The 27,989-nt window shown below is 46.3% G+C and overlaps 2 protein-coding genes across 2 annotated transcripts in view; both read right to left on the bottom strand.

Moving 5' to 3' along the window:
- Positions 1-27,989, bottom strand: part of LOC134491913 (zinc finger protein 595-like) — a 610,720-nt gene that overhangs the window by 539,421 nt on the left and 43,310 nt on the right. The window lies entirely within an intron of this gene.
- LOC134492585 (H-2 class II histocompatibility antigen, E-S beta chain-like) lies at positions 26-27,738 on the bottom strand. The gene is made up of 6 exons (XM_063296738.1): positions 27,609-27,738; positions 26,706-26,978; positions 21,872-22,153; positions 21,562-21,687; positions 21,185-21,208; positions 26-78 (listed from the first exon to the last, which is right to left on the bottom strand). The coding sequence occupies exons 1-6, from the start codon at positions 27,718-27,720 to the stop codon at positions 26-28; spliced, it is 870 nt and encodes a 289-aa protein (XP_063152808.1). The 5' UTR covers positions 27,721-27,738.

The raw sequence follows: 27,989 nt of genomic DNA, 5'->3' as shown, positions 1-27,989 counted from the left end.
TCTGTCCGTCCGCCCGTCCGTCCATCTAGGACCAGCCGTTCTTCATGCGGTCATAGGCAGGATGCTTTCCAGCTTGATCTGGAAGTCCAGCAAGAACCACAGAGGTGCCCATTAGACCACCTTGTAAATCACAGTAAGTGCCAGGAGTCTACCTCCAAAAGACGGCCTTTCTTCCCAATTTCAAGACCGTTTGTGCCCTTAGGTCCCACGTCATCATTGTGAGTCTGCACCTCAGAAGTATTACTATTCAGGGAGCAAACATTTTGTAACCGTAGCAGACAATGCAACTGCTGAGGAAGTGATGCTTGAACTCCAGGAACAAAACTACTTATTCGCCATATTAAATTGCACAAGCACCAATGTTACTTTGGGAGAACATGCATTTAAATTCTCCGAGGCATTTTGGTTTTTAAGAGCTGGAGGTAAATGCAGAAATGAAACAGAATCAATTAATGGCTAAAACCTGTGAAAGGGACATGGACTGGAAATCAAACACCTTTGTCCAGTCCTGCAGGAGGACACCAAGCATGCAGACTCTGGTCTGCTTTTTCACTCACGCCTGGTTTCACATTTCTATCACGTCTTCGGCCCAACGAAAACGTAGTTTTGGAAGTCGTTTGGACTCTGCCCCTCCACCCGTTAATTCTGCTTAATGCCAAAAGCGGGTCCACGGGCAAACTGGGTAGGTCTGCTCCCTCATCTCCGTCTCACTGTGGATTGCCCTGTCTGGTGACAGCCAAGTGTGACTTCCGCCAGGCATCTGGACGATGTTGCCTGGTACTTAAAGAAAAGCAAATTAGAAACATTAACTATTAAATAAATATAAGTTTGTTGTTTTTTTCTTTTGTAGGCCCTGACTTTTCATATTATGAGACTTTAATCACAAAACAGGGAGAAAATGGAAAAAGGCTGCCAGTTATGCTGATGTTAATTCTTCATCCGCGCAGCTGGAAATGAGCAGCTCCGAAATGACTACTAGCCTCTTATAGTTTTGTTAAAAATGAAAAGCAGACCCTAAATGCCAACGTCAGTCAAATGTTTCAGGGGAGCATCACGACCCTAAGTAAAAGCTACAGACAGAGCGTGCCAGATGCCAAACTGATGTTGTTATGCTTCTGGTTTAGCATAAATAGGCAACTGTCAAAACACAGAATCTTGTCACTTGACAAACTGAAATTCCACCAAACTGAATTAAGTAGAACAGAGAGTTGTTTGTAGTTTTGACGGGCCACCCCTTCCCTTCCCTTCCCTTCCCCAAATTTAGGCCTGTTTTGTTGTAGAAATGAAGACTAGGACGCTCGGGTCTTCATTCAGGAAAAGAGTTTAATATGCGCATAGGTTCAGACAAGCTCATGCTTCAAATTCTGAACCCCGAAGGTTCGGGGTCCTACTTCTTTTATACCCCCCCATTGGGTGATTATACAGCATAGACTAAGTGTCAACTTAGAGATATATGATATAACTTTAAAAGCAAGCCGTGTGAAACAAGCCTGGAGGAGCTGGTGAGCTTCCTCCCCGTTCCTTATCTTTTCTCACCTAGTTGCTACAGAATACACATACATTCTTGTTTCTTATCTGCCCGTTCGGCTCTTCCCCACATACCACACTTGCAACAGATAGCTTACTTGCAATAGACAATTGCCTGATGAAAGGGCTTTAGTTCTTTGTTGTTTCCTTGACCCTAATTCCAATTCCACCTCAGTTTGGCAGGGGGCTCAAGCTTCAAATAAATGAAACGTGTTGGAATACTATGAAGGAGAGAGAGAAGGCATAGCCCTTAACATGGGCACTTTATTACTTCAAAGATGCACTGACAAGCCAGAGTGTGTAGCTTGTGGATCTGCCTGGAAGAAAAGGGTGCCTTTCTGCAGATCCATCAGCTGGCCTTGAAGCCTTCAGACTGAAGGTTTAGCTACGCCCACAATTTGCCCACTGAACCAGGTGAGCCCTGCTTCTTCCCCAACCCCCATCGTTACGTCATGCCAATTCTACTCTGGATTTACCTGCAAGGAAGATGATCCTCAGTTTAAGACAACCTTCCCAAAAGAAAAAAAGTATGTAGAGAAAAATTATAAGCACAGACAAATCCCCTCCTTGAGATGAAGCTATGTCAACTTGCACAGGCCTAGAAATAAGGTACTTTATTAATTAAACGAACTGAGTTCCTATCTGCGTATTTCAGCAGATATTTGTACGAGCCATTCTCACACACATCAGCAAATACATCACGCATAGACTTTACTCCCAACTTCTAGGAGGGTCAGTGAAATAAGAGGAGGTGATGATGGAGGAGGAATGAAGATGGGGTCAGGGAAGGGGTAGCTGGATGGAGATGAAGCAAGTGGATTTGGGAACAGAGGAGAAGAGAGGGGACTGTTTAGGCATTAAAAAGGGTTAAATTCAGCAGTTAAACAAACCTCCCAAGCCAGGTTAATCTTTAACCTAATCTTCCATGTTTTCCAGCCAAGAGGAACCTCCCACCCATTTGATCTCCCACCCATTTGTTTCTGACAACCTCTGCTAATGTTCTTAACTATTCGTCTGAAGGAAAGCAAGATGGCCCCTCCCAACCCATTTCCCAGGTAATTATTTCCGGACAAACCTTAATCTTCTTAAGTGTGTTGGGAGTTGTTATTTATTATTTGATTTGATTTGATAATTTAATTTTTTGGATTTGTAAGGCTACCCAATTCAAAATGACTCTGGTTGGCATACAGTCTTAAAAACAGAAAAAAGCTATTCACAAAAAGGACAATAAGCAAACACAGAAGAATCAGTATAACCCTACAATGGGAAAGAGCGTACTTAATGACCTCACCATCGATAGTAGCTAATGGCCTGGGGTTAGAAGGGGGGGGATCTCAAGGGGAATGCTGTTTCAAAGGACAGATGCAGCAACTCCTGAGTCCCATAGGATGACATTGTTTTACCAGTGGGAGCCAGATCATGGCTATTTTGTCAAATAGGCAGACACGATAGGAAATGGATGGTATAATATATATTATAATAGATGGTGTATAGTAAATATTTTAAATGTCTTTCTACAAGGCTTCCCATACAGTAGCATCTCAAAGTAGGGTTTGGTAAAATTATTAAAACACAACAATAGAGCTCCTGCTGAGAATTCATGGTGAACTAGAGTTCCCTGAAGGAGTTGGGACAGCATTGGGGTGGAGATCAGCGGTCATATGGCAAATTCTGGCCAGTGAAGTCTCTTCAGAAAAAGGAGCAATCGTGAGATCGCCCACTTGCACTCTGGACAGCTGCTCCTCATGAGGAGACTGCAGGAACTGAGGTTTTTTAGTCTGCTCATAAGTTGAGCAACTGGGAGTCGAGCGATTCCAACCAAGCTCACAGCTGTAATGTGGCCTACTCTATATGGCCATAAGGTTTGCACAAGCCTAATTTCTTCACCATTTTTGGATGAAACTAATTACAGCTCAAGAGAGATTTTCTGAGTGGCAGGATAAAAATTCTACTTGGCAAGTTCTTATTCTTCCTGGATTACAAAGGAATAAAGGAAAAAAATGGTTTTAAAGATTTAAAAACCTTTGGCAAAAAGCTTAACAAGGAGTCAATGCAAGAAAGTTTAAAGTGGATAAAGGGGATAGTTATTTTGAAAGATTATTTTTGGGGAAAGTGCTTTTGAATAAATTGGAATTAAATTACAGAAATGAACTGGACCTTCATGGGAACGTTTTTTGTTTACTATTTTAAAATGCAGACAATTAGTGGATTTTACAAAATAAAAGATAAAGGCAATATGAGCCAGGCTGTGATGCTGACTGTAACTACAGAGTGCCACTTCAGATGAAAGTATTAAGGGCACAGGAAGACAAAAGAGGAAAAAAAGGTGGAGAGCTGGCCTTCTCCTTTTCCCTTGTTTTGTCTGAAACACTTTTATTTTTGGATTATAATGTCATGATGGCAACCACCAGAAAAGCAGCAAAAATGGAGGACAGGAGAGGATCACTAGAGCAACCTGCAGAGAGAGGAATGACACCAGATTTGCTTCAGAAAATGTTTGAGCAACTGGGCATTAAGTTACTTGATACTAAATTAACAGCTTTTGAAAAAAGAATGGAGGAAAGACATGTAAAGATGAACCAGGAGACAAACGAAGTTAAGAAGATGGAAAGCTCTGTAAAACAAGTGAAATTCTGGAGAGTAAGACATAAGTTCTTCAGCAAAGGATCGTTACCTTGTCGTGGTGCTGGAGCTTGAGCACCTCAATGATGCCATGAGCTAAACCGTGAAGGGCCACCCAAGACGGGAAGGTCATGACAGAGAGGTCAGACTAAATGCGATCCCTGGGGAAGGTAATGGCAACCCACCCCAGTATTCTTGCCGTGAAAACTAAATGGATCAGTACAACCAGAGATATGTCGGTATGCCATCGGAAGATGAGACCCCCAGGTCGGAAGATGGTCAAAATGCTACTGGGGAGGAACAGAGGATGAGCTCAACTAGCCCCAGACGTGATGACGCAGCTAGCTCAAAGCCGAAAGGACGGCTAGCGGCCGACGGTGCTGGTGGTGAACGGCGAATCCGATGTTCTAAGGATCAACACACCATTGGAACCTGGAAGGTAAGACCTATGAGCCAGGGCAAATTGGATGTGGTTATTGGTGAGATGACAAGATTAAAGATAGACATTCTGGGCGTCAGTGAACTGAAATGGACTGGAATGGGCCACTTCACATCAAATGACCACCAGATCTACTACTGTGGACAAGAGGACCAGAGAAGAAATGGAGTAGCCTTCATAATTAATAGTAAAGTGGCTAAAGCAGTGCTTGGATACAACCCAAAAAACGACAGAATGATCTCAATTCGAATTCAGGGCAAGCCATCTAACATCACAGTGATCCAAATATACGCCCCAACCACAGATGCTGAAGAAGCTGAAGTAGAGCAGTTCTATGAGGATCTGCAGCACCTACTGGACAACACGCCTAAAAGAGATGTTATTTTCATCACAGGAGACTGGAATGCTAAGGTGGGCAGTCAAATGACACCTCGAATTACAGGTAAGCATGGCCTGGGAGAACAAAACAAAGCAGGACATAGGCTGATAGTATTTTGCCAAGACAACTCACTCTGCATACCGAACACTCTCTTCCAACAACCTAAGAGACGGCTTTATACATGGACTTCACCAGATGGACAACACCGAAATCAGATTGACTACATCCTTTGCAGCCAAAGGTGGCGGACATCTGTACAGTCGGTAAAAACAAGGCCTGGAGCTGACTGTAGTTCCGATCATGAACTTCTTCTTGCACAATTTAGGATCAGACTAAAGAGATTAGGGAAGACCCACAGATCAGGTAGATATGAGCTCACTAATATTCCTAAGGAATATGCAGTGGAGGTGAAGAATAGATTTAAGGGACTGGACTTAGTAGATAGGGTCCCGGAAGAACTCTGGACAGAAGTTGGCAGCATTGTTCAGGAGGTGGCAACAAAATACATCCCAAAGACAGGGAAAACCAAGAAGGCAAAATGGCTGTCTGCTGAGACACTAGAAGTAGCCCAAGAAAGAAGGAAAGCAAAAGGCAACAGTGATAGGGGGAGATATGCCCAATTAAATGCAAAATTCCAGAGGTTAGCCAGAAGAGATAAGGAATTATTTTTAAACAAGCAATGCGCGGAAGTGGAAGAAGACAATAGAATAGGAAGGACAAGAGACCTCTTCCAGAAAATTAGAAACACTGGAGGTAAATTCCAGGCCAAAATGGGTATGATCAAAAACAAAGATGGCAAGGACCTAACAGAAGAAGAAGAGATCAAGAAAAGGTGGCAAGAATATACAGAAGACCTGTATAGGAAGGATAACAATATCGGGGATAGCTTTGACGGTGTGGTCAGTGAGCTAGAGCCAGACATCCTGAAGAGTGAGGTTGAGTGGGCCTTAAGAAGCATTGCTAATAACAAGGCAGCAGGAGACGACGGCATCCCAGCTGAACTGTTCAAAATCTTGCAAGATGATGCTGTCAAGGTAATGCATGCTATATGCCAGCAAATTTGGAAAACACAAGAATGGCCATCAGATTGGAAAAAATCAACTTATATCCCCATACCAAAAAAGGGAAACACTAAAGAATGTTCAAACTATCGAACAGTGGCACTCATTTCACATGCCAGTAAGGTAATGCTCAAGATCCTGCAAGGTAGACTTCAGCAATTCATGGAGCGAGAATTGCCAGACGTACAAGCTGGGTTTAGAAAAGGCAGAGGAACTAGAGACCAAATTGCCAATATCCGCTGGATAATGGAAAAAGCCAGGGAGTTTCAGAAAAACATCTATTTCTGTTTTATTGACTATTCTAAAGCCTTTGACTGTGTGGACCATAACAAATTGTGCCAAGTTCTTAGTGGTATGGGGATACCAAGTCATCTTGTATGCCTCCTGAAGAATCTGTATAACGACCAAGTAGCAACAGTAAGAACAGACCACGGAACAACGGACTGGTTTAAGATTGGGAAAGGAGTACGGCAGGGCTGTATCCTCTCACCCTACCTATTCAACTTGTATGCAGAACACATCATGCGACAAGCTGGCCTTGAGGAATCCAAGGCTGGAGTTAAAATCTCTGGAAGAAATATTAACAATCTCAGATATGCAGATGATACCACTTTGATGGCTGAAAGTGAAGAGGAACTGAGGAGCCTTATGATGAAGGTGAAAGAAGAAAGTGCAAAAGCTGGTTTGCAGCTAAACCTCAAAAAAACCAAGATTATGGCAACCAGCTTGATTGATAACTGGCAAATAGAGGGAGAAAACGTAGAAGCAGTGAAAGACTTTGTATTCCTAGGTGCAAAGATTACTGCAGATGCTGACTGCAGTCAGGAAATCAGAAGACGCTTAATCCTTGGGAGAAGAGCAATGACAAATCTCGATAAAATAGTTAAGAGCAGAGACATCACACTGACAACAAAGGTCCACATAGTTAGAGCAATGGTGTTCCCCGTAGTGACATAGGCTGCGAGAGCTGGACCATAAGGAAGGCTGAGCGAAGGAAGATCGATGCTTTTGAACTGTGGTGTTGGAGGAAAATTCTGAGAGTGCCTTGGACTGCAAGAAGATCAAACCAGTCCATCCTCCAGGAAATAAAGCCAGACTGCTCACTTGAGGGAATGATATTAAAGGCAAAACTGAAATACTTTGGCCACACAATGAGAAGACAGGACACCCTGGAGAAGATGCTGATGCTAGGGAGAGTGGAGGGCAAAAGGAAGAGGGGCCGACCAAGGGCAAGGTGGATGGATGATATTCTGGAGGTGACGGACTCATCCCTGGGGGAGCTGGGGGTGTTGACGACCGACAGGAAGCTCTGGCGTGGGCTGGTCCATGGAGTCACAAAGAGTCGGAAGGAACTGAACGAATAAACAACAACAAGACATAAGTTATGGACAGAGAGCTGGAAAGAGAATTAAATAATTTGGTGCTATTAAAACCGAGAGAGAAGGAATTTTGTTTGAGATTTAGAGCAATCCCAGAGGATTGTGGTGAAGATATCAGAGGACAGGTTATTAAAGCCTGAGCAATTGTTTTGGATTGGGATGAGGAGGCTACAGGGGCAGAAACGGATAGAATACGCATGGGCGCACTTTGTCAGGAAGAAGGCAAGAGATCAAGGTTGATGCCGCATTTTAATACAAGACTGAAGATTAATAATACAGATGTAATTGTTCTTACTTCAGCAAAGGATCGTTACCTTGTCGTGGTGCTGGAGCTTGAGCACCTCAATGATGCCATGAGCTAAACCGTGAAGGGCCACCCAAGACGGGAAGGTCATGACAGAGAGGTCAGACTAAATGCGATCCCTGGGGAAGGTAATGGCAACCCACCTCAGTATTCTTGCCGTGAAAACTAAATGGATCAGTACAACCAGAGATATGTCGGTATACCATCGGAAGATGAGACCCCCAGGTCGGAAGATGGTCAAAATGCTACTGGGGAGGAACAGAGGATGAGCTCAACTAGCCCCAGACGTGATGACGCAGCTAGCTCAAAGCCGAAAGGACGGCTAGCAGCCGACAGTGCTGGTGGTGAACGGCGAATCCGATGTTCTAAGGATCAACACACCATCGGAACCTGGAATGTAAGATCTATGAACCAGGGCAAATTGGATGTGGTTATTGGTGAGATGTCAAGATTAAAGATAGACATTCTGGGCATCAGTGAACTGAAATGGACTGGAATGGGCCACTTCACATCAAATGACCACCAGATCTACTACTGCGGACAAGAGGACCACAGAAGAAATGGAGTAGCCTTCATAATTAATAGTAAAGTGGCTAAAGCAGTGCTTGGATACAACCCAAAAAACGACAGAATGATCTCAATTCGAATTCAGGGCAAGCCATCTAACATCACAGTGATCCAAATATACGCCCCAACCACAAATGCTGAAGAAGCTGAAGTAGAGCAGTTCTATGAGGATCTGCAGCACCTACTGGACAACACGCCTAAAAGAGATGTTATTTTCATCACAGGAGACTGGAATGCTAAGGTGGGCAGTCAAATGACACCTCGAATTACAGGTAAGTATGGCCTGGGAGAACAAAACGAAGCAGGACACAGGCTGATAGAATTTTGCCAAGACAATTCACTCTGCATAACAAACACTCTCTTCCAACAACCTAAGAGACGGCTTTATACATGGACTTCACCAGATGGACAACACCGAAATCAGATTGATTATATCCTTTGCAGCCAAAGGTGGCGGACATCTGTACAGTCGGTAAAAACAAGGCCTGGAGCTGACTGTAGTTCAGATCACGAACTTCTTCTTGCACAATTTAGGATCAGACTAAAGAGATTAGGGAAGACCCACAGATCAGCTAGATATGAGCTCACTAATATTCCTAAGGAATATGCAGTGGAGGTGAAGAATAGATTTAAGGGACTGGACTTAGTAGATAGGGTCCCGGAAGAACTCTGGACAGAAGTTGGCAGCATTGTTCAGGAGGCGGCAACAAAATACATCCCAAAGAAAGAGAAAACCAAGAAGGCAAAATGGCTGTCTGCTGAGACACTAGAAGTAGCCCAAGAAAGAAGGAAAGCAAAAGGCAACAGTGATAGGGGGAGATATGCCCAATTAAATGCAAAATTCCAGAGGTTAGCCAGAAGAGATAAGGAATTATTTTTAAACAAGCAATGCGCGGAAGTGGAAGAAGACAATAGAATAGGAAGGACAAGAGACCTCTTCCAGAAAATTAGAAACATTGGAGGTAAATTCCAGGCAAAAATGGGTATGATCAAAAACAAAGATGGCAAGGACCTAACAGAAGAAGAAGAGATCAAGAAAAGGTGGCAGGAATATACAGAAAACCTGTATAGGAAGGATAACAATATCGGGGATAGCTTTGACGGTGTGGTCGGTGAGCTAGAGCCAGACATCCTGAAGAGTGAGGTTGAGTGGGCCTTAAGAAGCATTGCTAATAACAAGGCAACAGGAGACGACGGCATCCCAGCTGAACTGTTCAAAATCTTGCAAGATGATGCTGTCAAGGTAATGCATGCTATATGCCAGCAAATTTGGAAAACACAAGAATGGCCATCAGACTGGAAAAAATCAACTTATATCCCCATACCAAAAAAGGGAAACACTAAAGAATGTTCAAACTATCGAACAGTGGCACTCATTTCACATGCCAGTAAGGTAATGCTCAAGATCCTGCAAGGTAGACTTCAGCAATTCATGGAGCGAGAATTGCCAGACGTACAAGCTGGGTTTAGAAAAGGCAGAGGAACTAGAGACCAAATTGCCAATATCCGCTGGATAATGGAAAAAGCCAGGGAGTTTCAGAAAAACATCTATTTCTGTTTTATTGACTATTCTAAAGCCTTTGACTGTGTGGACCATAACAAATTGTGCCAAGTTCTTAGTGGTATGGGGATACCAAGTCATCTTGTATGCCTCCTGAGGAATCTGTATAACGACCAAGTAGCAACAGTAAGAACAGACCACGGAACAACAGACTGGTTTAAGATTGGGAAAGGAGTACGGCAGGGCTGTATACTCTCACCCTACCTATTCAACTTGTATGCAGAACACATCATGCGACAAGCTGGCCTTGAGGAATCCAAGGCTGGAGTTAAAATCTCTGGAAGAAACATTAACAATCTCAGATATGCAGATGATACCACTTTGATGGCTGAAAATGAAGAGGAACTGAGGAGCCTTATGATGAAGGTGAAAGAAGAAAGTGCAAAAGCTGGTTTGCAGCTAAACCTCAAAAAAACCAAGATTATGGCAACCAGCTTGATTGATAACTGGCAAATAGAGGGAGAAAATGTAGAAGCAGTGAAAGACTTTGTATTCCTAGGTGCAAAGATTACTGCAGATGCTGACTGCAGTCAGGAAATCAGAAGACGCTTAATCCTTGGAAGAAGAGCAATGACAAATCTCGATAAAATAGTTAAGAGCAGAGACATCACACTGACAACAAAGGCCCGCATAGTTAAAGCAATGGTGTTCCCAGTAGTAACATATGGCTGCGAGAGCTGGACCATAAGGAAGGCTGAGCGAAGGAAGATCGATGCTTTTGAACTGTGGTGTTGGAGGAAAATCCTGAGAGTGCCTTGGACTGCAAGAAGATCAAACCAGTCCATCCTCCAGGAAATAAAGCCAGACTGCTCACTTGAGGGAATGATATTAAAGGCAAAACTGAAATACTTTGGCCACATAATGAGAAGACAGGACACCCTGGAGAAGATGCTGATGCTAGGGAGAATGGAAGGCAAAAGGAAGAGGGTCCGACCAAGGGCAAGATGGATGGATGATATTGTAGAGGTGACGGACTCGTCCCTGGGGGAGCTGGGGGTGTTGACGACCGACAGGAAGCTCTGGCGTGGGCTGGTCCATGAAGTCACGAAGAGTCGGAAGCGACTAAACGAATAAACAACAAATTGTTCTTAAATGAATTCCTATTAGAATCTTGTGCAAGAGAACAGAGTATTCTTTTCTGACTTTTAGATTAGAAGAGAAAAAGAGCCCATTTTGGTGGGATAGACTGGAAGCTGTGATTTCTACTTTCAGATAACAGAGGTTTAGACTGAATTCTGTCCAGAAGGCCAGGGAATTTATAGAACCGTTCAGAGGAATCGGAGGAGATTCAAACGGAGGTGTCAGAGGAGATGACACAAAGACTCCAGCAGGTGCAACAGGGAGCTGAAAGGGAGGACACTGAACTGGGTGCTACAAGTACCGATTTTTCTAAATTTTTGGCTTGATTATGGATTACAAATGCTGAACGTGGGATAGAAATGGAGCAAATGCTCCTCAAAAGAGAAGAAAAATATATGTACTGTAATTTGCCTACAAGAGACACATGTTACCAAAAAGGGCCTAAAATATTTGATTTATAAAAATTGGGGTGAATTTATTTCAGCAGGAACAGAAAGAAAGAAAGGAAGGAAGGAAGGAAGGAAGGAAGGAAGGAAGAAAGAAAAAGGAAGGAAGGAAGGAAGGAAGGAAGGAAGGAAGGAAGGAAGGAAGGAAGGAAGGAAGAAAGGAAGGAAGGAAGGAAGGAAGGAAGGAAGGAAGGAAGGAAGAAAGAAAGAAAGAAAGAAAGAAAGAAAGAAAGAAAGAAAGAAAGAAAGAAAGAAAGAAAGTTCTTTTGTACATAAATCCCCAACTGGAACCAGAACTTGTACTGACTGATGAGCGTGGTAGATTCGTTGTGGTGGAAATTAATTTGCATAGGACTAAGACTTTGATTCTGGGAGTTCATGCCCCAAATGAGGACAAAGTATTGTTTTATAAAGGACTTATGGAGAGATTAATAGGTTTCTCTTTGAAAATTGGTGTTTGATGGATTGGAAGGCAGTGACCTCCCCACAACTGGACAGAACATCTGAGAAAAATATTAAAATCACACGAGGCAAATTACCAAAAGCTTTCTTTAATTTGATGGACAATTTGGGCTGGCTGATATCTGGAGACATAAAAAAAGGGGCAATTCAAGAGAGTCCACCTCTTTTTTTGAGAGACATAGATCCTTTTCAAGAAGAGACATGATCTGGATCTCAAAGAACTTGGCTACTGAGGTTTCTAAAGTAGAGATATTGAAAAAGGCTTTTTCGGGTCATAACCCTGTGAGGTTGGTTAATAAACAAAAATCTAGTTCTTTTAGATGGAGACTAAACAAAATGTTGCTACAGAAAGAAGCAATAGTGGAGGGTTGTACAAAGAAACTAAAATAAGTTTTTGAAAATAATTTAGGTAAAGGCACTGATTTAAGAATGGTTTGGGATGCAAGTAATGCTGTTATTAGAGGTTATTTTATATAATAGAATCGAGAACTTAAAAAGAAAAGTCAGGAGAAAACACAAGGTATTTTGGATGAAATCAAGACAAAAGAAGAATTAAAGAAATTTCCAGAGAAGTATTTCTCAACAAATTAAGCTTTTACAATGAGAATTATCTATGTCAACAGCAAGAGAACTAGAACTAAAAATGAATTCTGTAAAGCGAAAAAAGAAAATTGATTTTGCAAATAAACCAGGGAAGTGGCTCGCATATAACTTACAAAAAGAAAAAGAAAAAGAAAAGAAAATGATACGGACATTTATTACTGCTACATGACAGAGAATCCTAACAAACTGAAGAAGCGTGGGAAAACCCAGACAGATGAACCCCAGAGGCTAAGGCGGGCCCGATCTGCGTCTCCTGGAATGGCCGCCCAATTCCTCAGTGCTACGCATGCGCTTTGCAGCCTGGATGGGAGCCCCCTGCTGGCCATCCTCACTCATGACAATTATTCCACTTCGTATAAAGGAAGCGACATCTCTCTAGAGAAAACGGATGAATAGCTAAAGAAACAGAATGTACCGAGGATTACAAAGGAACAGAAATAGACCATGAACAGGCCTATAAGAATAAGGGAAGTTTCTGAAGCTATAAAAAAGATTAAACCAGGAAAGGTGCCTGGACCAGTTCGATTGCCACATTCTTGTTAGAAATCTTCCGAGGATGGAATTTGCAACCTTTACAAAACACGACGAACTCCGTCCTACATGGGGGAAAGAGGCCGGAGAGTTGGAAAGAGGCCAGAACAGCGTTAATGCCTAAAGAGGGACAAGATTGGACTTTAGAGATTTAGAGTAGACCAAAGAGTTTATGGTTTTGAACACTGTAAGACTGAGTTTGAAACAGAACTGGGTACAAATGATGAACATGTAATTGCTAAAATCTATAAACTTCTAATGAAATTAGGAACAGAAGAAGAACAAGTGAAAGGACGTGTGATAAAGTGAGCTAAAAGTTTTGGTTATAACATACAGACGGAACAAGGGGTAAACATGTGGTTGAAGGATTGAAAGTTATACTATGCTATAATCATTAAAAGAATTTTTATAAAATGATGTATATGTTAATATGTTTCATACTACAGATTAAGGTTACTGTGGTAACTAATCATTTTGGCCGGGTGAAGAGGTTGAAGTTAATTGTCCCGTTTTCGGATGTTAATTTTTGCACCTGGGGAGAAGAACTTGCCTGGACTTGTTTTAGTTTCAGTTTCCCTTCTGTGTAGGCATGTAGAGAGTCAAGCAGCTCTCACTGACAGCCTGTAAATACGTTTGTTTTCTGTAAATAAAATTATTTTTATAGAAATGCCTGGTGTGTGACTTTTCTGATCTCTCCTGGGCCAAAGGCTTTCCTAGCGATCTGCTAACAGGTTATGGGCCCAGTAAGCAGCCCAGTAAGCCCAGTAAAACCCCAGAGAGAATAGAGAGATCAGCTCCACACCTCATGCACAATTTAAAGGCAGGTAGCAAAGACCTGTGAAGATTTTCTTTGGAGCCACCTGGAGATTTTCCAGCAACTACAGGACAAAGAAGCTAGCTGAGGTGACTTGCAAAAGAAGGAAGAAGCCATGGCTACCTCCCAGCCCTCAGCGATGCCTCTGGAGCGCCTATCAGAGACCGACTATTTGAATTGGGCCCTGAAGATGGAGATGTATCTTCGCAGAGAGAATCTTTGGCTGCCAATTGGTGAGCAAACCCCCCCAAATCCCAGTGCTGAATGGCTGAGACAGGATGAGCAGGCTAGAGACACCATTATCCTGGGAGTTGAGGACAATCAGCTAGTCCATGTGCGAGGTATGCAGTCTGCAAAGCAACTTTGGGACGCTTTGAGAGACTTGTATGTAAAGGCAACAGCAGGGAGTAAAGTTACCCTGACGAAAAACCTGTACAAAGCCTATCTTGCAGAAGGAGATAGCCTTCCTGAGCACCTGCATTATATTCAGCAGCTGTTTGTTGAGTTGCAGGAGAGAGGAATGGAATTTACACCTCTCACAAAATCCTATATCCTCCTGTCCTCACTGAATGAAACGTGGGACACGCTGATTTGTACCCTGGAGGCTATGCCTGAAGCAGACCTCACCCCATTGTATGATACACCTGCGCTTACTCGCTGAATGGGAGAAGAGAGAGGAAAGATCCCCCCCCCTCTCTTCTGGAAAGCTGCAGTACCAGAAAACGAGGGAAAAGAAGGGAAAGGAAGCTGAGGCCACAGCACTAGCCAGCCAGCGATGTTTCAGCTGGACATTTGCAGAAAGCCTGTGCCTTGAGACCCAAGAGTAGAAAGACAGAGAAGAAGAACACAAGGGCAACACAGAAGAAGGCTCTTCAGACAACCCAAATTGCACAGGTTGCTGAGAAGGGTAATTCTGATGTATGGGTGTTACATTCTGGGGCCAATTGTCATTTATGTAATTGTAAAAGCTCTTTTGTGTCACTGTCTCAAACTGAAAGACAAAGTGTATCTTTGGCTGATGGGTCTGTGACCAAAATTATGGGACAAGTTGACTTGTATTTATCCTGCTTGGGAGAAACTGTAAAAGGTGTGTTGTATGTGCCAAATTTACAATCAAACCTTTTATCTGTGGCACAATTGGCTGCAACAGGGTATGTCATAACATTTAAGAAAAATGGTTGTGAGACACGTAAACATGGACAATTGTGTGCTACTGGTATATTAAAAGACTCCTTGTACTTTGTGCAAAATGCAAGGAAGCCAAGCTGCAAGGCTGCAGTTGGCAACACGCCATATCATAACTGATGTGTACACCTGATGCACAGGAGATTTGGTCATGCTAATTTCAAGTATATAGCACAAATGCCACAGCTGTGTGCTGACCTAAAGTTAAAACCCTCTGAAAAATCCATAGTTTGTGTAGTTTGCAAAGAATGCAAAACACTAAAGGCTCCTGTGAGTAAGCACAGTGACAGTTACAACTAGACCTTTGGAAATTGTACGCTCTGACATTATTGGTCCTTTTGCTCCAAGTCTTGGACAACCAAGGTATGCAATGACCATCACTGATGATTTCTCAAGATACACATTTATCTACATCTTAAAACATAAAGATGAGGCATTTGAGAAATTTAAAGGTTTTGTGACATGGGCAAATGGAAAATGCCCTAGGCCTGTATCTGCACTCCAATGTGATAGGGGAGGAGAGTACCTTTCTCACAAATTCAAAAGGTTCCTAGTGGAAAAGGGGATAGAACAAATTCTTTCTAACCCTTACACCCCTCAGCAAAATGGTGTTGCTGAAAGAAAGGGCAGAACCTTGCAAAATGCGATGGAATGCATGATTAAAGATTCACAATTATCTTTTAAGGATTGGGGAGAGGCAATATCTACTGCCTGTTATGTACAAAACAGATTGTCTAACTCTGTGATTCAGGACACTCCCTTCCATTTGTTTTATGGTGTGAAACCAAAGGTAAACCATCTTAGGGTGTTTGGTAGCACTGCTTGGGTTCATATTCCAAAACAACAGAGAAGGAAAGGAGGCCCCACAACAAAGAAAGCCATTTTTGTTGGCTATGAACAAAGCCAAAGGAGCTACAGGTTCATAGTGGGAGAGAAATTGATAATTAGCAAAAGCGCTTCTTTTGCTGAACAAAACTGGGGGAGATTAAATTCTAGCTCTCCAGTTGATCAGACCACCACAAGAGAACAGCAAGGACTTGCTGATGGTGATTTTTTGCCTGATGAGGACATTAAACCAGAAAAACAAACTGCAAATCTGACAACCAGTGCCTTGAATTGCGCCCAGAAGTGGCACCGGTGCAGCTTTCACAGGGGAGGCATTGCATGGGTGCCTCAAGGCGCACCCCCAGTCCTGAGATGCTGCACTCTGGACCGGCTGCAGCTTCTGGGTGCTCTTCTAGGGCAGCCCCACATAGAACGCATTGCAGTAGTCCAGTTGAGAATTGACTAAGGCACCCTAACTCCAAGGGGACCCCCAAATTGCAAAGGAACTCACTCTACCTGCGGCAACACAACCCCACTCAGCCTTAATGGTGGAAGCTCCCTGGAACTGGCAGGCTTTGAACCCACAGCCGCTCCCCCTCAGGAGGGCCTGAAAAGAAATTTGGATCTGGAATGGTCGGAGGCCCTGGAAATTTAGAGTAAGAAGACAGGATCACCCCAAGAACAGAAGCTGAGTGTCAGCCCTTCGAGGTTGACCAGACTGGAAAACAGCTTTACAGGCAAATCCCGCTTTTCCAATAAGGTTACAGGAAAAAGAACTTGCATGTCCGAATGCACTTCTCCCACCCTTCATCTTCATCTTCATGAGCACCAGGGAGGGTCATGCCTGAGACGCTTTCTCAGGTTACCGTTTCTGGCCCGGATTCGGATTTCTTTTATCTGCCCTCTGTCTCGGTGGCGGCTCTTCCTCCCGTTCCTCAAGGTTGTTCCTTCTGCCTGCCACACCCTGCCCTGCGGGGTCCCACCCCAGCCCACCCAGCCCAGCCCTCTGCTCAACCGGTGGCCCCACAACTGCCCAGGGAAGCCTTTGGGGGAGGGGAAAAGAGTGTCTCCTCCTCCTCTCGATCTGCCCCACACAGACCCTCCCCGAAGGGTTGGAAGGCTCCGGAAGAAGCCCACAGGCTGCAACGGACCAGGAGGCTGATTTTGGCCAGACATGGACTCTCTCCGTGGCTGGGGGTCCTCAGCAGAGGCTGGGTGGCCATCGGTGGCATTTATTTGTTTGTTTACTTATTCATTAATGAAATATGGGCTGCCCCAGTCAGGTACAGTCTGCATGGCTCACAAGAAAAATACAGGGAAAAGTCACACACAGTCATCAAAACTCCAGAAAAACAGCCAACAATGATTTAAAAACATACCCCTTCTAATCCTGGGGCTGGGGACAGAGCCCAGTGTCAAGGGCTGATTGAAACAGGGCCAGGGTGAAAGCCAGGGGACTCCCAGGAGGAGGGCCGTCCAGAGAGCAGGCCGGGTGAGCCTGGGAGGGGGTTGGCTAGGTGACCTCCAAAGCCCCCTCCAACTGTTCTCTTTTAAGCGTTTCGGATTCCCCCAAGCCACCTGTGCAGGGGAGATCATCCTGGGCCACAGTACGACAGCCAGTGGCCTCCAAGCACCATGAGTGGCTTGAGTAAGCGAGCCCAGCTGCATGAAAAAGAAGTCAAAATTCTCCCAGACATGAGGAAAAAGGTTTCAGTGCCCTCAGAAAAGGAGGGACAGGACCTTCAGCATCCGGCAAAGGGACCCCTTTGCCCAGCCGGGGCACAGACTGTATCCCTCACAGAATCTCTAATTCGCTTGAACCTCATGAGGACTAGGAGGCTGTTCTCTTCTGTTCCTCCTTTAGAAAGTAGCCTTTGGGATGGTAGAGGGTGCTCTGTCTCCCTTCAGCGACCTCCCATTCCCTTCTCACAGCCAACCCGTGTGTTTGTGTGTGTGTGTGTGTGTGTTGTTGTTGTTGTTTTCCACAGGGTGGATGTGAGGAATCTCAGCCTGTTCCTGCCGCCTGGTGCTGCGGAAGTGAAATTCCAGCCCTCCTGCAGCACCCTGAAGTTTGAAGCCTTTTTAATTGCTCACAACATTGATCTCTACCTACTCACAAACGTACATTGTTTAAAGTATTTTATTGTAAACCGCCCAGAGTCCTTCTTCTGGGAGAGATGGGCGGTGGCTAAATATGAGAAATAAATAAATAAAATAAAGTGATCTAGCCTTGTTCCTGACTGCTGTCTCTTGACCACTAAATCTTTCCAGGAGGTTCCTCGGTCAGTATTTCTATGATTCCCTTTGCTTGTATTCTCCCTAATGACTTAAGGCTTCCCTGGATCAGTACCCCGTAGGGAGAAGGGGGCAGCAAGGTAAAGACAGCGAGGCCTGTACCACACTCCTCCCGGTTCCAGAAGGTAAAATAAAGTACCATTTCCTTTGGCTGCATCTGCGCGTGACCTTAACACGCATCTGCGGTCTTGGGGGAGGTGGACCCCCCTTCCTGAAAGTGCTGAAACGGGTTGGATGAGCATTGGTCAGGGATGCCTGCACTGGACCAGAGGACCTTTGAAGTCCCATCCAGCCCTGACATTCTCGAATGCTCTGATCCTAAAGAGTTTTGTATTTCTCAGAGCGAAAACTGGTAGCTCAGGGCTGAACACTGGAGTCCTTGGTGCTCCCTGAGCCTTGTAGTTTTCTTGCAGATGTTTCATTGCCAGGCTAGGCAACATCTTCAGCACGAAGAGGGAGTGGGCCTTGCTCTCTGTTGATTTACTGTCCAGCTTGTGTTGGTGTCTCTCCTTGGGAGTTCCTTGATTGGGCTCTTGTTTGCTGCTGGGTTGATTGGCAGGGCTGATCCAACTGTCCTGTCTTGGGGCGGCCAGGACAGTCAGATTCCCCGCGGCTCGCAGGAAGGACCTGAGATGAAGAGGCCCCTCCGCCTCCCCACTGAGCCCCCCAAATATCAGTCATCACAGTCCTTGGAAGAAACAAAGTACAATAAAATATACCACCCTGAGGGGACCCTGAAGGATTTTCTGCAAACCTGCAGACTTAGGAAACAAGGCATGGACACACAGCCATCGTCCACACCTCCTGGCACGCAAGGACAGACCACACCCAAACGCATTTAAAAGACGCTGCATGGACATCCCCAGAAGGACACGGCATCTCCTGCCATCTTTGCGGCACTTCACAATCCCTTTCCGGTTTTAGCTCCCTGAACAGTTCGAGATCATCCTCAGGTTGGTCCCCCTCCTGCTGACCCCTTCCTTGGTCCAGATCCCACCCAAACCAGTTCCAAAGTCCAGTCCCAACGCAAATCCTTCAGGGGCTCCCCTCCTGACCCCCTACTGAGAAAGTGGCCCCTGGACCCCTCTTCACCTCCCCTCCATCAAGTGGTCCATCCGAAGAAGGGGACCTTCTGCACGGGGCCCCTGAGGCTGCACCCCTCCAACTCCTCCCCGCTGGGTTTAGGAGAAGCCTCTGATCTCTGGGGGTGGGGATTGCAGATCCTCCACATCCCTCTTGGAGGGGAGCAAACAGAAGATCGGAAATTCAGGGATGGAGGAATTTTTTAAAAATTTTATCCCACCTTTATTATATTTATAAATAACTCAAGGCGGCGAGCATACCGAATACTCCTTCCTCCTCCTATTTTCCCCACAACAGCAACCTTGTGAGGTGGGCTGGGCTGAGAGGGAGGGACTGGCCCAAAGTCACCCAGCCGGCTTTCGTGCCTAAGGCGAGACTAGAACTCACAGACTCCTGGTTTCTAGCCCAGCACCTTAACCACTAGACCAAACTGGCTTTAATCAAATGGCTTCTGACCTGGAGAGAAGGTGGAGCTGAGATGACACTATTCAGACAGCATCAACTCACATCATTCCAGGGTTTTCCTGCAGTCTAAAGTTTATTGATTTATAGCAAATAAAAGCAAAGGAAATTAACTCAGAGGAGAACCGCAACATGAATTCCTGTGGATTCAAAGCCGAGAAATGAGGGGGGATCCAAGGAAGGGAAAAGAGGTTGGGCTCTGCTGGGCAGACAGCGGTTGATCCCCAAGATCACTTCTCAGAAAGGGGGGATCTCCGTATGCAGAGCATCTGGGATCTCTCCAGATCCAGTGGGCTGGAATAAGCGCCAGATGGATTTTGGGTTAAGGGGCTGTGGGGTGGATGGTTGCAGCCATTGCACTGAATTGGGGTCTGTGCTGAGCAGGAGAGGTTGGGGGGTCTGGAGAGACAGGCAGGCCAAGAGTTCCTGGGGACAGACTAGATGGCCTCTACTCCCCTCCCGATTTCCCCTCCCGCAAAAGGAAGAGAGGCGTGGAAGGAAGCTGCTGGGTCTCGGCAGGGGAAGGTCCAGGCTGCGATTCTCCTCCTCTCGCCAACCCACCGCCTTGAACTTCCATCCTTCAAGGGTTGCAAAAGAGGCAGAAATTCATCCGCTCCTGAAAAAAAATCCTTTTGCATCTGACAGCAGGAAGCGATAGCAGGATTAACTCATGAGTGCTGTAAAAAAAAGCAATATGGGAGAAAATTAGAATATATGGTAAAACCTTCAATTAAATATAGGTAAGTTCTATTTGGAGAGTCTGCAGAAAAAACATGGGGTGGGCTTCCCCTCCCCTTCCCATTCAGCTCCCCCAAGGAAGGCCCACCCTGCAGGGGGTGGTTGATGGGCAGGGACCGGATGGAGGGAGAATCCGCCCCTTGCAGGGAGGAAAAGGCTGCGAAGGACCGGGGATTCCTCCCCTCTCATCTCCCGGGACTCGAAGGGGGTCCGAGGTCAGCCGAGGGGCTGCAAAGGGAGGCTCCAGCGTGATGCTGCTGATGTGGAATTTATCCCTAATTGGCTTAATTAAGGGGTTAATCAAGAGAGGAGGCCTCCCCCCCCCCCACAGATATTCAATACTGTGTTAACCAAGAAGGTGGTGCTACGATGGGGGTGGCAGGAAAGGACGGAGCCTGGTGCAACTTACCAGAACTTCAGTGAAATGGCAAAGGGGGGCGGGAAGGGAGGGCAGCCCACAAATTTGGGGTGCTCCTTCCCCTTCCCGCAATGACCTGAATGGTCCCCCTCCTTTCCTTCCCTTTTGCACTTTCCCAAAAGTGGGAAACATCCTGGAAAATGTTTTAGTGTTGTGTGTTTTTGTTTTTAATTGCATCACATTTTGGGGTCCCCTGGAAGGAAAAGTGACTAAAGGTCTCAGAAAAAGATTTGGGGGATCCAGATAATCTTGGAAAGTTTTGCTGCAGAAAGTAAATGAGCCCAATTCCCAGCATGGAGGATTTGCGCATTATTCAAGGCTCCTGCGGTAACTTAAGAGGTATTTTTGGGGAGAAGACAGAATTAAACCCATTAGTTCCTGGAGGGAAATGCAAAGCGCTCACCTGCAGGTTGTTGGAAGGAGGTTGCTGAAAAGAAAGAGAGAGAGAGATACAACTGATACTGAAAAAGGTCTGGAGCACTTAGGGGTCCCACTCTCAATTGACAGCCCATAATATGTCGCATTATATACTCTTACAGCCTCTCCAGGCATAAAGCTTTCTAAAGAAATTTCCAATCAATCTGGGCAACGGATTACTCAGGATCATGCCCTCAAGGGATCCCCCCAAGGATTTCCCTCTTTCTATGGCTGTTTACTGCCATCGGAGGATCTGTGGTGGCTTAGTGGGGCCACCAGCCTTGGGACTGGGGGGTCCTTCTATGCCATCTTGATCAGATGCCTCCCCTACATGATCCCCTCCCCATCTCTCCTTATCCAGCCCCAAAGACTCACCTTTCTTGCTCTTCAGGTAGAGGGAGAGCCCCACAGCCAGGAAGGCCACCCCCAGCACGGCCCCCACGGCCCCCGTCCAGAGTTTGCTCCTGGCAGAGTTGGAGGAACGTGGCTCTGGGGAGGGAGAGGGAGAAGGAGCCCGGTGTGAGCAGGAGGATCAGGGCTAGCTTCCTCCAGAGGGTCCATTCTGGCTCTGCACTCAGAGAGGGTCTTGCCAGCCCCAGTGGTGCCCCCTTCCTCGGCAGGATAGCATCCCCAGACCGGGAGGGCAGGGAGGGGAGGGCAGGGAGGGGCTTACCCCACTGGACGGTGACGGGGGCCTCCAGGCTGGCGTGCCCCACCTGGCAAGCGTAGACGTCCCCCCGCTCGGGCCGGGTCTCCAGCATCACCTGGCGCTGGTAGGTCCAGTCTCCGTTCTGCAGCTCCTCCCCGAAGGCGACGCCCTCCTTCTCCGGCCGCCCATTCTTCAGCCACCGGATGTCGATCTCCAGGGGGTAAAAGCCCGTCGCAGTGCAGAGGAGGATGGTGTTGGGGGACGCGGGGTCTGCCTTGGTGGGGGAGATGGTGACGGTGGGCTTGGCTGGGGGGGAAGCAGTAGGAGAAGGAGGGACGTGGGAGACTCAGCAGGGTCAAAAGCAGGAAGGATTTTAATTTTTAAATTACAGAATGGAGACAAAATAAAAAACTTCGCCTCTACTAAATAAAAGCAAAGATTAATTCTAGAAGATTTTTTCAACAATTAGCAGAATTGGAAGAAGGTGAAATATTGTCTTTGGAGACACCAGTGAACTCTCAGGTCTGAATTTAGATAAATTGACTCAAGGCAGGAAACGTGGACTGGCCCCGATGGACGTTTGGAGACTGCAAAACCCAACCGAGAGAGGCCGGACCTTCTTCCCGGCCAGGCATCAGTCCGATTCCGGAAGAGACGCCTGTTCGGCCTCCGAGACTTCAACACCCCATATTCACGAGGGGCAAATCCCTCCAAGGACATCCACGGAGCATAATCCGATATTATTTTCGTGGTGCCCTGGAGCAAAACTTCCTTTCAGAGGGGGGACGAACGATGGGTTGCGACCTCATGGCGCCATCCTACAGAAATGCCAGGAGGAATTGCATTTCTTTTCCAAAGTAAACAGGAATCTCTGACACAACATTTCGGGAAACAAGGAAAGCATGTATGGGGGGCCGTTTATTAAACTGACAGCAAAACAAAGAGGAGAAAACACTAAAAGGGAGGAACAATTAGATGCCAAAATACGAGCGCAGACGTAACCCCAAAAGACACACGATGAAAGAATGGCAAGAAGCTAACTTACTGGAAATGGAAGAATTCCAAGGGAAAATAAAATTGGCAAACAAAAGAACTTTGAACATGCAGATAAACCAGGAAACTTCCCAGCCTTTCAGCTTCGAAAAAAGAAAGCAACGCAGACAAGATCAGCAATTGTTACACCAACGATCAGAAATCATGGAAGAATTGGCAGCTTTTTCAAAATAATTATATTCCATGGCTGACATCGATGAAGCTGCCCTGAAGAAATATCTTGAAAGGTTGGTTATCAAAGGATTTTAATGCCCAACGTGGACATATACTAAGCAAACCTACAACTATCCAAGAACAAAAGTGGCAATAAAAAAAAGCAGACCCGGAAAAGCACCAGGTCCAGCCGGGCTCAAGAGTGAAAAGGACGTGAGGAGGAACCGGTGGGAGCGACAATGAACCAGCACAAGAGATTGAGCCGATGCCGCTGACCGGGGAAGAAAAGCATTTCGTGGGGCACCCAAAAGACACATCGACCGAAAAGGTTAGATTCCGAAAAGAAACATCCAGAACGATTGCAGGTTGCAATTGACCTCAGAGAGCATCTCAGCCAGAAGGAAGGAAAGCAGCATTAATTTTTCTACACGCAGAAAAGGCCTTTGACTCCCCATTCCTTCTGTCAGCGGGCAATAAAATGAGCCCCGCACGTGATGTGGCATTCACCACCACAGAGCCACAAGGGGCAATAAGGCAGTGGGTGGAAACGATCCATAAATTCTCTGGATACCTAATCAACGTCCCCAAACCAAAAATTATCCCCCTTAAAGCTTTCACAGACAAATTTTCTTGATGTAGAACGCAGTGATACTTCATCAAACGTCACTTGCCCGGTGGCACTTGCATCCTCTTCTATCAATTTTGTAGGTCCCCCACTTTCACAACCGTCACCGGGGCGCCATCAGTAGATATACCAGGTACTTTGACAGTGGTTAAAGAAAATCGCTTTGATATCGTTTTTGCTGCTTCGTACAAATCCAGCGGTTTAGCTGTCTTTTAACGGCACCAAAGAAGCCATTTCTTCACTGACATTATATTCGTTATCAACGCCTCTAATAAAAGTGGCAAGTTGAGCCGTAACTGGAGCATCGGTACTTTCATCCATCGCCAGAGCAGGTGGGAAAGGTCCCCTCGGCAAGCACCGAGTCACGTCTGACCCTCGGGGGGAGGCCACTTTCACGACGTTTTCTTGGCAGGCTATAGCAGGGTGGTTTGCCCTTGCCTTCCCCAGTCGTCCAAAGCATGAAGTTTGAAGGTAGCAGCTTTACTCTTCAAACCTCTCGACAGATTTTCCTGTTCCTTCAGTTCGCCTGGCTATAGTCTGGTGAGATAAAATGATTTTAGAAAAATTGCTTTTTTTATCAGGACAAATTATATCTGCCACGCTTTCCATACATTTCTTAATAAACTCACCATCGGTAAATGGATTTGATTTCTTGCAGTCGATTTGCTACCAAATAACTAGCTTTTACAATAGAGTCCTTATGAGTTGTGACTGTTTTTCAGTTCTGCTAATTTGTCATTACGACAAATTCCTTGATATGCTTTGAATTTGGCAGCATGTTTTTCCGTATAATGCCATTTCAAATTGTAGTCTTTGAAAACTGACACATTTCCCTATAAATTAAGCACAGTGCCTTAGTATTTGTCTCGACAAAAAAGTACTCATCTGTCCATTTTTTACTGAATACTCTTCCTTCATCGGCGATTTTTCTTTTTTTCCTTTCTTTTTTGGGTTCTGTTTTTTGTTGAAACGATGTTGAAGCCATGCTGGAATAAATTTATTTTTGAATAAATTTATTTTTTAAGAAATAACACATCGATCGTAAATTGCTAGGTAGGCAAATAAACAAAGCGAAGTGTAATAATCAAAGTGTAATTGTCGTCACAGAACACGTCTAGGTAGGTTGAAATATTATATATCATGCCATGTCGCCACAAGCTGACGTGTGTAGCGGGCGACGGTGGCATCAGCACTGCTCCGCCCCCTCCCCTGCACAGCGTTCCGTTGTTTCTGCCTACGCAGTCCGCCCTCGAGCACCACGCAATCAAGGCAGGAAAAAAATTGCAAACTAATGTTAAGAGTTTATGATTTTTTGGGGCCACATTACTAGCTGTTCAGGGCCGCGTGCTGCCTGTGGGCCTTGGGTTGGACATGATTGCCTTAAACAATGAAGGTTTTGAGAGGACTAAAAAGCCAGTGAGAGAAGATTCTGGAAAATGAATAAAATCCCACTTGATCTGGAGAAAACACAGAAATAAGCGGAAAATAACAGAATGAAATTTAAGGGGAAAAAGGGGCAAAGTGTGATGTGGCTATCATTTTAGGCAGCATCAACAGGAAGACTTTTTTTAAGGAAAGGGCAAAGGAGCAACCATCAGGGGTAGCCGTTTACTTCTCTCAATTGCCCAAGTCCTCTCAAGGAAGATTCATCCCCCCTCAGAAGACTAACAAGTTCCGAATTCCCCTTTCGGAGCCAGATGGACAGAAGAGCTTCTCGGGGATCTTGCGCTGTGCCGGATCCTTGCTGGGGGTCCTTTGGGGGAATTTGCGGGGGAGACCAAAAATAAAATATAAATAAAATAAAATATAAATAAAATATTATTTTATAATATCATTTATATTATAAACAAATAAAAATGTAAATAATAAATAAATAAAAATAAAAATGCAAAATACAAAAATTAATTTAGGCCATGTGCAAGAAATCTGGGAGAGAGAATCAAGATTTTAATGGGTTTCTTTAAACTCTGCCCCCAAATCAGGAACTTTCCAGCTATGAGACGGAAGAGATTTGGCTGAAGGGGAAGCTGGGTCTGTCACGAAAAAGGTGGTTCCAAGGGGGGCTTTTCTCCCAGGCTCCCAAAATTGGCCAAGCAAGGGTGGGGTCCTTGGTGCTCTCCGAGCCTTGCTGGTTTCTTGCAGACGGTCCATGGCCAGACTAGGCAACCCCTTCAGTGCCAAGGGGGAGTGGGCCCTGCTCTCAGCTGACGTACCGCAGCTTCGATGGGCCTAACAATGTTTCTCAGCTTTGAATCAGCTTTTTCTCAAGGCAGGGGGAAAAGTCCCTAAACCATTCCGTAGGACTGAGGTCTGCGTCTTGCTTTAAACACGGAATCAGAAGTATAATTTCTAGATCATTTCCCCTATTTGTTTGTTTCTTTGTTTGCTGGATTTAGAAGTGCCGGACTCCAAGTAAGTCTGAATAAAGAATAGAGAAGGAAAAGAAGGAAAATGTCCAGAGAAAGGGCAGAAGGACAGGCGAAAGAAACGGCCTTGCCAATCCCCCTTTTCAGACCTTTGGAAATGGATTTTTATCCTAAAAGACCAAACATTTCCTGGCTGGAAAGGGGGACTGGGAGGCCCTTCAATCGATCGATCGATCGATAAGGATCTATTTAGGAGGAGGGAGACGTTGCTGGGTTCTCCCCCCCCCCCACAAGAAAGTCATCTTTGGGCCCTTTTCTGGAGGGGATCAAAGGGATCCCTGATTCCGGACAGGGAGAGAGTCTGGATCCCGGGAAGGAGAGGAATATTCCGTAGATCTGGGAGCGCAGAATAAAGGAGGAGCAAAGCAGGGCTGCCAGAGGCCCAGAATTTCGATAGCCCAACACTCCCCTTCGTAGCCCAAACGGAGCCCCAAAAACTGCAACCCACAAAGGACCAAAATTTCCGCAGCTGCTCTATAAAACTCGCCCGATTAGGCGGGAAAACTCCATGAGGGAGAATCTCAATACATTTAATGGATTAAGGAAGGGGGGGTCCCTTCTGCATCCCCCCCCGAAGCCCCTCCCTCCCTCCCGGACTCACCTCTCCGGCCAATCACATGAATCCCCTGGAGAACCCCGTAGTTGTACCGGCAGAAGCGATCCACTTCTGCCCTCAGGTACTGCATATAGACCTTATCGCTGTCCCAATAGTCGGCAGCTGGCTGCCCCAACTCGGTCACGGCTACGAATTTGCCCAGGTCGCTGTCGAAGCGGGCAATCTCCTGCCGGTCGTAGATGTACCTCACCAGGTAGCGCACCCGCTGCGTCCCGTTCAGGAAGTGGCACTCGCCCTTATCCTGGGCCAGGAAATGGGCTGCGAGGAGGAGGAGGAGGAGGAGGAAGGCCGTCAGGAGGGACTCCGGGGCCCATCGCTCCCAGCCGCGACTGGAGGAGGGACCCACGCGGGGAGGGGGAGGGGGAGGGGGGAGGGCGGAGACCTGCTAGGGAGGCCGATGGATGGCCTCTGGAGGGCCCCCTGGGAGGGGGAGGGCCTTTCTCAGCCCCCCCCCCACTTTCCTGGTGGGGCTCCCTGGGGGAGAGCCTCTAAATGGAGATCCTTAAAGAAAAACGAGTTTCTGTTGAAGGAAAAATACTTTTCCCTAAAAGCACTTTTTTCTTAAACGGCTTTTTGGATTTTGCAGATTTCGGCATGAAAATGCGGCGGTTCCCCGCTTTCCCTTTCGCTTTCCTTCTCCTTCCTCTTTTAATGCAACAAACTCTTGAGGCCCCGGAAGGTCCAGCCATGGGGGGGTGAGGGAGGGGCCCGGCTGTGTCTCGAAAGGGGCTCCCTCTCCGTCCTCCTGGGGGGCTGTGGGGAGGGGGGGACAGAGACCCCGCGGAGATCGAGGCTCCTGCAGGCTCCCCCCTCTCTTGCCCTCGGCCCCTCCCCCAAAGTCCCTCCTGGGGGTCCCAGCCCCCTCCCCCCGCCCAGCCCCCTCCTTACCGGGGGGCTCCTTCCCCCCTTCGCTTCCGGCGATCCGGCACAGCGCCCCCACCACCAGCAGCAGCAGCAGCAGCAGGGGGACCCCGGCAGAGCCCATGGGGCGGCCCCACATGGGTATCCCAAATAGAGAGGGGAGGGGGACGGAGATGCTCCCAGCCCCCGAGGAGGAATCGGAGGCTCTGGATGGGGGAGGAAGTGTTTTTTCTGAGACTTTGAATTGGGAGTGCCCAGAAAGGCAGAACGACCAATGGGAATTCTCGCTTCTGCAGCGTCTTCGGTCTCCGGGCAGAGTCTCTCCTGATTCGCCCGGTGGAGGAGATAGTTCGGAGCAGAGAAGGAAGCGGAGAAAGGGGGAGGGGGATCCTTTCGGTCTTGGGGGGC

Source organism: Candoia aspera, chromosome 2 (assembly GCF_035149785.1).
Source record: "Candoia aspera isolate rCanAsp1 chromosome 2, rCanAsp1.hap2, whole genome shotgun sequence".
Classification (NCBI taxonomy): Eukaryota; Metazoa; Chordata; class Lepidosauria; order Squamata; family Boidae; genus Candoia; species Candoia aspera.
Note: the sequence above shows the minus strand (reverse complement) of the source record. Positions and strands in the feature narration are given on the sequence as shown.